Source organism: Anguilla rostrata, chromosome 11 (genome assembly GCF_018555375.3).
Source record: "Anguilla rostrata isolate EN2019 chromosome 11, ASM1855537v3, whole genome shotgun sequence".
NCBI classification, from domain to species: domain Eukaryota; kingdom Metazoa; phylum Chordata; class Actinopteri; order Anguilliformes; family Anguillidae; genus Anguilla; species Anguilla rostrata.
In genome coordinates, this window is record NC_057943.1 from 15,342,090 (window position 1) to 15,352,593 (window position 10,504).

Consider the following 10,504-nt stretch of genomic DNA (forward strand, 5'->3'; position numbering starts at 1 on the left):
ACTGCAGGATGTGATGGCAGGTGGTTCTGTTAGCCAACCCCTCTCCGGGAAATACTACTCTTTCCATTGAGCAGTGATTGTGAAACTCTTAAATGGCAGAGCACAGTAAAGGACATTCTGTTGGCTGGGTTTCTGTTTGACGTCATCCACTCATTTACACTGAAAACATTTGGAAATGTTCAGTCTTAGAATGCACACAAACTTAAAGCAGTCTGGACTGGAGGCGAGTGTAGGGAGTGTACGTTATTCCTATAAATAAGGCACTTGACTACAGTATGCTGTAGAGTACAGTGTGTTCATGTGTGCTGTAGAGTACAGTGTGTTCATATGTGTGCTGTAGAGTACAGTGTGTTCATATGTGTGCACAGGCCTTACGCTCACATACACTGATGGTGACCTCTTCTGTCTGTGCTTTGCAGAAGGAGTGTGTTAACTATGTGAAGGTCCTACACCACTACAACCGCACCCACCTGTATGCCTGTGGAACAGGAGCCTTCCACCCCACCTGTGCCTTTGTAGAGGTGGGGCAGAAGATGGAGGTGAGTGTCCAGTTTTCCTGTGATTGCTGCCTACTTGCCATTTTAGCTTACAGTACATCACGCTACATTTGAGAATTTGAGGTTAGGCACTGCAACAGTACTGCAGTGTCCATATACGGGTTTCGCATCCATGCCCTTGGTCTGGTGTCCACACTTTAAATCCATGATCACTGTACCTGTGTCCTGTGGCTTCTCCTTTCTCCGTGTTTTCTCTGTGCCTGTGTCCCTCCCACATCATCTTTAGCCACCTGTGTGCACTGCTAAACACTCAGCTTTGTAGCTTTTCTCTGATGCATTCTCATCTGCATTAATATTGCACTATATCTGCTCCCCTGCCCAACACCAGCTGTGCACTCGCTATATGTTTGCAATTAATGACGTTCCTGTTAATGATGTTCCCAACCTCAACCCCACCTTCCTTCTTCTGCACACGCCCAGGATCATGTGTTCCGTATTGACCCCTCCAAAGTGGAGGATGGGAAAGGAAAGAGCCCCTACGACCCTCGGCACCAAGCAGCCTCAGTCCTGATTGGTAGGTCCCGCCCATCAATCTTCAAATTCACTCTCCCTCTGCCTCTGTCTATCTCACTCTCTCTCTCTCCTGCCTGCCTTTTATGTTGCACCTGCGCTGTACTGAGCATGTCCCCGTTTCCCAGGTGATGAGCTGTACGCGGGCGTGGCCACTGACCTGATGGGGCGGGACTTCACCATCTTCCGCAGCCTGGGCAGCCGCACCTCCATCCGCACGGAGCAGCACGACTCCCGCTGGCTCAACGGTGAGCTGGCAGGCTGAGGGCGGGGGGGGCACAGGGGTCAGGGGTGGGGTGAGATGTGGAGCTCTAATCCTGGGTAACACAATGCCTTTTGCACTGTGATTTTGCAGTATTTATCGTGTCAGCTGTTTTGCAGTACATCATTTCTTTATTAGCTGTAAAATTAATTATTTTTGTGTACGCTAGATCTGCTCTGACTACGCAGCTATGCAGCCTATCTTTTTACGTCACACCAGTGTGTGTTTGTGTGAGTGCATCTTCCTTTTATTCTATGATCACCTTGTCTTATTTATTTGTGTGCATCACAGAGCCTAAGTTTGTGAATGCCTTCTGGGTGCCTGAGAGTGAGAACCCTGACGATGACAAGGTCTTCTTCTTCTTCCGTGAGACTGCTGTGGAGGCCCAGGGCCTGGGCAAGGCCACCTATTCCAGGATTGGACAGCTCTGCAGGGTGAACAGCCAATCACGGTTCAGCATGTGTTGTTTTACACACACTACACAGGCTTTGATAGCTTTACCACAGTTAGATATACAACAAATGTATTATAAACCCAAATCCATGGTGGAATATACAATATCGACGTGAATGTATCTTGCATTTCAGAATGACATGGGTGGCCAGCGGAGTTTGGTCAACAAGTGGACAACGTTCCTCAAGACCAGGCTCATCTGTTCCGTGCCGGGCAGTGACGGCAGTGACACATATTTCGACGAACTTCGTAAGCACTGGGCACAACAACGACAACCCGAAATCCCAGTAGCTGGGGGCTGGCTGTCTGCATGATGCTTTGTCATTTAACTGAGGATTCCAATAAGAAAAAGGTTTCCTCTGTTTTTCTTTGCTCTGAACTCTGACCTGTGACCTGTGACACGTTTTCCTCTCAGGGGACGTGTTCCTGTTGCAGACCAGGGACAGGAAGAATCCACTGGTCTACACGGTCTTCTCTACATCCAGGTTAGAGGTCAAACACTGCATTTCACATTTATTTAGGGGAGGGACATAACTCTGGACTCTGGTGTGATTATTGATGGTTGGTATATCTGTGTGTGTATGTGTGTATGCATACGTGTGTGTGTTTGTGTGTGTGTGCGTATGTGTGTGCATGTATGTGTGTGCATGTGTGTGTGTGTGTGCATATGTGTGTTTGACAGTGTGTGTTTAGATATGCATATATTTGTTCTGAACCTGTGGAACTGACTCTGTGACTGTGCCTCCTGCCTCTCTGCAGCAGTGTATTTAAGGGCTCAGCCGTCTGTCTGTACACCATGAGCGATATTCGGAGGGCGTTCCTGGGGCCCTTCGCACACAAAGAGGGGCCCAACTACCAGTGGGTGCCCTTCCAGGGAAAAGTGCCCTACCCCCGGCCAGGCATGGTAGGTGCTGTAGTCTGTAGCCTGTGGGCTCAGAGCCACCAGTTATACCCTGCAACCGTTTCCATAGCAGCTCATCTCACCCTGAGCCTGTGCACATTCTCCCTGCAGTGCCCCAGCAAAACCTTCGGTAGCTTCGAGTCCACCAAGGGTTTCCCGGACGACGTGATCCAGTTTGCGCGGCACCACCCGCTCATGTTTAATCCCGCGTACCCGCTGAACCGCCGGCCCGTGTTCCTGCGCAAGAACGTGGACTACAGCTTCACCCAGATCGTCGTGGACAGGGTGGGCGCGGCTGACGGGCAGTATGACGTCATGTTCATTGGAACAGGTACGCCTGTGCTACCTTTAGGGCACCATCTACATGTGCACTGCTATTATCTGCTGATGTGTCACAAAAAGGAAGCTCCTCTGGTATTTGTTATTTCAGTATTTTTGTCTTGATCTACCTGGTTGCAGTTACACATATATAGGAAGAGAAGCACGTGTGATGTCAGTCATGTGGGGTATAATTGTGCGTTACATTATCTGCAGATGTGGGGACTGTCCTGAAAGTGGTCTCTGTGCCCAAGGAGAGTTGGAACAACATGGAGGAGCTTTTGCTGGAAGAACTGCAAGTGTTCAAGGTTAGAAAACTGTATATCTGTGTGTTCGTCTGTGTGTGTGTGTGTGTGTGTGTGTGTGCATACATATCTGTGTGTTTGTGTGTGTACTTATCTGCACCTCTTATTGTTTCTCCTCCACAGGACTCCTCTTCAATCATCAACATGCAGATCTCCTCAAAGCGGGTACCTGCCTTTGTCAACATGTGATAACACCTGATAGAAATAGAACTAGTTACCGGGAGAGAGGGGGTTTCAGTAATAATATATGGTGTCCAAATGGTCAGTGCACTGGAGAGATGCTTAAAAATGAGAACAGAACACTGTGTTTAGAAAGAATGATCCAGCAGCGATGTGTGGAGGCAAATCTCACACAAAGTGTTCTCTAGTGTCTCTCAACATATGGCCCAGTGTCATGTTAAAGTGTTTCACTCCACTTCAGCAGGATAAAGTTCTCCCTGATTCTGTTCCTATAGCAACAGCTGTACGTGGGCACGGACACGGGGCTGGCGCAGGTGCCCCTGCACCGCTGCAGCATGTACGGCAAGGCGTGCGCCGAATGCTGCCTGGCTCGGGACCCCTACTGCGCCTGGGACGGGACGTCCTGCACCCGCTACCTCCCCAACACCAAACGGTACACAGCGCCTTACCGTCTTACAAGTACTATTACAGTTTAGCGTTTACCAGACCCTCTTATCCAGAATGTCCTAAAATAGTCCTAAAATATCAGGAGTGAACATTCAACACTGCCAGGGTCAGCCATTAACCTTCAAGTGCCATGGACACAACAAAGAGTGTACTTTTGCACTTAGTACACAACAAAAGGCAGAGCGAACATCTAACTCAATATAAAGCAAGCAATATGAGTGGAGACCACAGGGTCGAAATGGTAAAACTTCCACCAACGCAATGTCCCCTGCTTTTTCACACTGGTGACACCATCAGCTGTTATCATGTATGTAAAAGTGAAAATATGTTAATAACACGCTGATCATTTTTCCATCACACAGGCGCTTCCGGCGCCAGGATGTACGAAACGGGGATCCCAACACGCTCTGCTCTGGAGGTGAGGACTGCAGCTCTCTTTTCATTTTAGGTTGCCATCTCCGACATCAGTTTGATTCTGATAGAGTGCAGTTCTGAACCCTGCGCTCCCTTCTGTCCCTGACCACAGTGCACTGCTCTGTCACACTGGCGTAAATGAGGGCAGGAAATTGAGTCACGCAGTGACGCCAAACATTCTGCGGGGAAATTTCAAAACATTGTGCAATGTTATGAAATGTTGTAGGGATTGCTAAAGCTGTTATAGTGATGGTGATCTCCCCGCTGAGACGGTGTACATTTATTCTTCTTAAATGTCACACACAGACTATTGAACATACACAACATGGCCAAAAGTATGTGGACACCAAACATCCAAAATTATGGGCTTTAATATGAAGGTGGTCCACCCTTTGCTGCTATAGCAACCTCCACTCTTCTGGGAAGGCTTTATACTAGATGTTGGAGCATTGCTGCAGGGATTTTCTTCCATTCAACCAGAAGAGCATTAGTGAGGTCGGGCACTGATTGAGCAATTAGGCTTGGCACGCAGTTGGCTTTCCAGTTGATTCCAAAGGTTTTGGATGGGGTTGAGGTCAGGGCTCTGTGCAGGCTTGTATACTGCATTATTAAAATTTGCTCTCACTGAACCTAAGGGGCCTAGCCTAAAAAAATGAAAAACAGCCCCAGTCCAAAGGGTGGTCTGAAACCTTTGGTAATATAGAGTAGATACAAAGCAAACCGAGATGTGTAATACCCAGTTAATCAATGTGTTGTTCCTTCATCAGTAATCTCACGTCACAACTGAGGCTAGCTGACACTCTGAAGCATCCATAAAAATTATAGCTGTGATTAATAGATTGTGTTAAACCCACAGAGCTGCTATGGTTAATTGTGCGACATACTGTAGATCATGTTCATGTCTCATAGCTGCATTGCTGATGTGGTAATGAGTGATAAATCAAATTGACTATGCTGCCCCCTGCAGACCACCACAAGCACCGCGTGGCTGAGAAGAAACTTTATGGGGTTGAGGGCAGCAGCACCTTCTTGGAGTGCATCCCCAAATCACTGCAGGCTCAAGTCACCTGGACCTACCAGAAAAACACAGACAGCTCGAGAGACGAGGTAAGAGAGAGGAGGAGGCAGGGCAGAAATAAAAAAGGGGAAGAAAAAAGGAGGATTTTGAGATTATGGTTAAAAAAAAAGATGTCTTTTTGCAGTTTTAGATACTGTATGTACATTTTTCGTGACTAGTTTTTGTCTGAATAATGTTGCTAGTATTGATGCTACTTTGCCTCAGTAATTATTATTAACACATTTTAAAACCTGGCTTTTGTTTTGTGTGCGTGTGTGTGTATGCGTTTGTGTGCGTGTGTGTATGTCTGTGTGCATGTGCGTGTTGTGTGTTTGTGTGTATGTCTGTGTGTGTGCGTGCGTGTGCGTGTGGGCAGGTGCGTCTGGATGAGCGCGTGCTGCAGCTGGAGCGGGGGCTGCTGGTGCGTAGCGTGCTGCGGCGGGACGCGGGGCTGTACCAGTGCCACGCCATGGAGCACGGCTTCACCCAGACCCTGCTGGGCATCACCCTGGAGGTGGTGCCCTCCTCCGCCCCCTCTCTGTCTGCCGACCCCCCCGGCCACCTGGACCCCCGCAGCGGCGGCCAGGGCCCGCCCGCCTCGCCCCGGCTGTGGTACCGCGACTTCATGCAGCTGGTGGACCACCCCAACCTGAGCACGGTGGACCAGGTCTGTGAGCAGGTGTGGCTGCGCAAGAACCGGCAGCCGGGCAAGGCCCCAGCCGTGGCCCCTCCCCCCAAAGCGGGCCTGCCCCCCGGCTCCGTCCGCAGCCCCCCCAACAAGTGGAAACACCTGCAGGAGATCCGGAAGGGCAGGAACCGCAGGACCCACGAGGCCAAGCTCACGCTCCGGGCCCCCCGCAGCGCCGGAGAGTGGTGAGGTCGGACATTCGGGAGGGCGAGATAGAGAGAAAAACAGAGAGAGAGACTGGTACAGAAAGAGACAGAGAGAGACTGATCGAGGAGTACCAGAGGTGGTCAGAGCCACACACTGTATCTCCTTCTGTGTGAATAGTTATCCTCCCTCACCTTAAGTTCTTTCCCCAGACTACCCCCTTTCCAAGTCACTTTGTTAAGCACTGTCCCCTTGAATACCCAGAGTGTGCAGGGCAGACTGGACCCCCCCTCCCCTGATTTGGAGGGGTATGTGGAACAGTGACTCTCACTGACTTTCTTAGTTTTTTTTCCAAATCCTTAAAACTGGAATAAATTTAGAATGGAAACACACACACAGACGCACACGGACACGTGCTTCACACAGATTAAAGGAGGCATACGCACATCTCTTAGACACACAACACTGCTCTGTGGGACACTGCACCACGGTCACATCATCATCAGCCGAGAGTTCAATGACTTCACTAGTGACAATGGCAGGGCTTCACCCAAGGAGGAAGTGGGTGACCTCATGATGGCATCATAAAGATGAAATGTTCAAAGAGTGATGTGGACAGACTTTCACTAAACACCAAGACCGCAGGGAATGGGGCTGACTGCTGCTTCTAGCCAGATATCAGCAGTCCTTCACAGAAGAGAGAGGAATGTACCTGTTACCGGTCCACATAGACACATGCATACACACACGCATGCACACACGCACGCACGCATGCACACACACAGAAACACACACAAACACGCATACATACAGACACACACACGTGCACATAATCTGTGGCAGTGACAATGTTGTTGCTTATGATGATGATGGTGTATTTACATTATTCAGTTCATAATGAAAAGTGGACTCCTTGCATATATTCTTTAATATATGTTCATGGTTTTATGCCTTTTACTTAAAACATAAGACTTTATATGTATACTCTTGCCCTGTACTCTTGTGCTGTAGGTGTAGGTTTTATATTGTTCCCAACTTTGGCCTAAACCACTGAAGACCATGTCTGCCATTCCAGTGCACCTAGCAGACCTGCTGAGAGATAGAGTGCTCTTCCGTTACAGGGAATTAGGAGCTTTAGACAAGGAACATTAATAATCTGAGTATGTTCCATGAAAAAACATTTTTGTTCATTATTGTAAATGTATGACAAACTGAAGCTAGGTACAAAAAGTGGGAGGCATTGTACACACAACTGGGCAAGACAAAATTTTTCTATATTCTATTTATTTTTTTCTCCAATTATCAGAATATTATTTTTATTTTTTAATTTTGCTTAAACTGATATGTGTTAAATGTTGACATGCTTTCTTTGGGTAAAGCAAGGGCTAGAATGGCTGGCAAGTTAGTAACACAACATCCGCACAAGAGGGCGCCAAAGGATGTTTTAGAGATGAGGATGAGCGTGGGATGGAGCACAGAAAGAGGTCCTCTATCTTTTGTCTGAAAACAAGACTGGGAATACTTTTTGTTCCTTCTTTTCACATAATAGCTAGGATAGCTGGTGTGCTAGAAAGTCTTACGACCGTGTTCACATTAGTGTCAAGAGGACTGCATTCTCAGACAAATCTATGGATTTTCTCCTTCTTTTCTATGACAAACTATTTAATTTATGTAAGAATTATGCATTTTCTTCCCCCATTACCTTATTGTCAGTCTTCTTGCTTCCTATTTGTAAAACGACTGAGTGTATGTTTGAAGTGAATGTGTGTGTGCGTGTATGTGCATGTGTGTCTGTGCAGGCGAGTGTGTTTATCTTTGACTGGTGCACTGCTTTGACTGGTCCTCACTGGGCATACAGGAAGTGACCATCTCTTCAAGTCGCTTATTTAAGTTTCCACTCCCAGGTCCCACAGACCTGGTGAAAAGGCAACCACTGACAAAGTGCACAGACGGACGACAATAAACTTGACACTCAATTCTCTTTTCTCCTTTTTTACCAAATGAATTTTTACCAAAATGATCTCATTTTATGTGCAAGTTGATTTCTATATAGATATATTTTTGATGCATTTCTTTCAAATGTTTTTTTTTTTCTATTTCATTTGTAACTGTGCACCACATTTACCTGGATTGATCCCTGGAATGTATGACAAACATATGATACAAATTAATATGCCATAAATGTATAGGTTACATTTTCAACTGGGTTATTTAAGAAAATCAACGACAGTACCTGTAATAATGGTCATGATCACTAACTGCCCAGGCCTGAATATCTGCTGTGTAGTCTGGAACAAAGATGTATAGAGACTTCCCATCAGTGACATTCCCATTGAGAAGAGAAAAGCTCTTTTTTTCACAGCAGTGGGCAAAAGACTTTCACAAGCCTGGCTTCCCTTTTCCCAGAAAATGCCACTGTGTCTGTTATACAGAGTGGTGGGGGTATACCATATCCACTGTGTGAAATGTGTGAATAGAGCGCCATCTGGTGGCCACTGCCAGTACAGGCCTGGTGCGTGTGACTGTCCCTTCTGTGGAATGCTGTGAATGTCTTTTGTTAGAGTGACGTGGCTTTGTAAAACCTACATAAATGCATCTAACAGTGTATTTTGATGTATGGAATACTGTTTGCTATTTATACTTGTGTCATGTTGTAATTTACTCCTAGACTACAGTAGTTGAATGGGTATTTTCCATAGTGCTCATAAATTGCTGCCAAACAGTTGTGATTAAGCATGGGACAGTGGAGTGTACAAGACTTGGTGAAGAAAGCACAACTATTAACAAGGTTATAGAAATATTTATGTGAAAAGATAAGCTAATATGTTGTGGTGGATTGTTTAATGTAGACTTACATTTGTACTGTCGGCATTCTGCTAGAAGAAAAAAGAAACTTTTTTTTAGTAGAAAACATTATTTCTAATTTCTTTATTTAGTACTGTTGAAGTGAAATTAAAAGTAGGTATTAAACTTCTGATATTCCTCAATACGGTGTTGAATCTGCCTGTTTGGGAAAACACTGATGGAATTCCCCCTACCATCCAATCAGCAGTGGCTCCAGTGCCATCAATATCCAATCAGCTGGGGAGTTCCTTTTGTCACCCAATGCCCATCTGACACAGCTCACACCTCATGCTGAAATGGAAGACAGATATAGTCCTGTTCTGTTCCAGTGGTACTATCTGAGCGTGTATTTGTGTGTACTGCTGGGGAAGAGTTCTATACAGTGTGGTTCTATGTATTTACACCCCAGACACACTCCATGACCATCTTACTCACCCCATAGCTTCTCAACCATTATGTGTAAAAGTTTTATACTGACTGATGCATAATTGGTTCCTGGGGAGAAAGGGTATTTCTATACCTGCAGTATGTCAAGGGAGATAGAAAATAGTGTTCTCTGTGTAGGAGAGGGTGAAAGGTCAAAGGCCAAAGTTGATGTGGCACACTGTAATAATTCCGTACTTCATTGTGAATTGTTGTGTCAGATTGAGATGTATTTGATTAACACAATAAACAAACAGTTACTTTATTGGCTTCGCTCCTGAATCAATGTGGTTTATTTTAATATTATTGTCAATATTATTTGAATTAAGCTTACTATAATGATTTTTAATTCAGGTGTTTGTGCTGTGTTTGCTTGTAAACATTACTTATGCGGTCCAGTTAAGAATGCTGGAGGGTACGATTGCCTAATCAGTGAACTATATTCACAGAAAAAACGATCCGTTTCACAGTAAGAACACAGGAGGGCGCCCGTGATCAGTAGTGGAAGCATTGTTGAAGTTTTTCACAGCCAGAATTCTGTTCCTTTGCTTCATTGGATTCTGTTCTATTTTCACTCTGCCACAGCGTTGAGCACAGTGCAGAATGTAAGGAAACCACACAACTCATTTCCTTTAATGCCCCTCCCTGTCCCCTCCCTAGCCACTCGATTTTACCAGAACACAATAAAAGCACAATGACACCCCTTCATGCGTGTGCAATGCTTCTCTCACCTACTCAAGGAAATTGGGAGGGGGGGTCCTTTTGTTTCACAGGTCTCACTTAAACATTATGACTTACTTTACATCCCTCATTGCTCCCTTAATATAACCTGCCGCCAGCACCCCCTTATTTAGTTTCATACGCTGTACTCACACACAGCTAGTGACAGCAGAGATATTAAACTGAGAGAATAATTAATCATGCTGGCAACCAATTAGTCTTAGTGGCCCCCCACCCTCCTCCCATCCCTTTGAGAGGGCTGAGGGGTTTGGGGCCATGGG

General features: G+C 46.1%; 1 protein-coding gene across 3 annotated transcripts in view; it reads left to right on the plus strand.

Annotated features, from left to right (window-relative positions):
- sema3b (sema domain, immunoglobulin domain (Ig), short basic domain, secreted, (semaphorin) 3B) overlaps positions 1-9,768 on the plus strand; it is a 68,236-nt gene extending 58,468 nt beyond the window's left edge. For all 3 annotated transcript variants that reach the window (XM_064298192.1, XM_064298190.1, XM_064298191.1), the window contains 14 exons: positions 420-539; positions 978-1,071; positions 1,196-1,315; positions 1,621-1,763; positions 1,917-2,031; positions 2,198-2,267; positions 2,542-2,686; positions 2,795-3,014; positions 3,218-3,309; positions 3,430-3,471; positions 3,762-3,919; positions 4,296-4,351; positions 5,315-5,454; positions 5,781-9,768. In XM_064298192.1, coding sequence (XP_064154262.1) covers positions 420-539; positions 978-1,071; positions 1,196-1,315; positions 1,621-1,763; positions 1,917-2,031; positions 2,198-2,267; positions 2,542-2,686; positions 2,795-3,014; positions 3,218-3,309; positions 3,430-3,471; positions 3,762-3,919; positions 4,296-4,351; positions 5,315-5,454; positions 5,781-6,281 — 2,016 coding nt within the window. In that variant the 3' untranslated portion in view covers positions 6,282-9,768. The remainder of the gene's footprint in view (positions 1-419; positions 540-977; positions 1,072-1,195; positions 1,316-1,620; positions 1,764-1,916; positions 2,032-2,197; positions 2,268-2,541; positions 2,687-2,794; positions 3,015-3,217; positions 3,310-3,429; positions 3,472-3,761; positions 3,920-4,295; positions 4,352-5,314; positions 5,455-5,780) is intronic.
- The last annotated feature ends 736 nt before the right edge of the window (positions 9,769-10,504 follow it).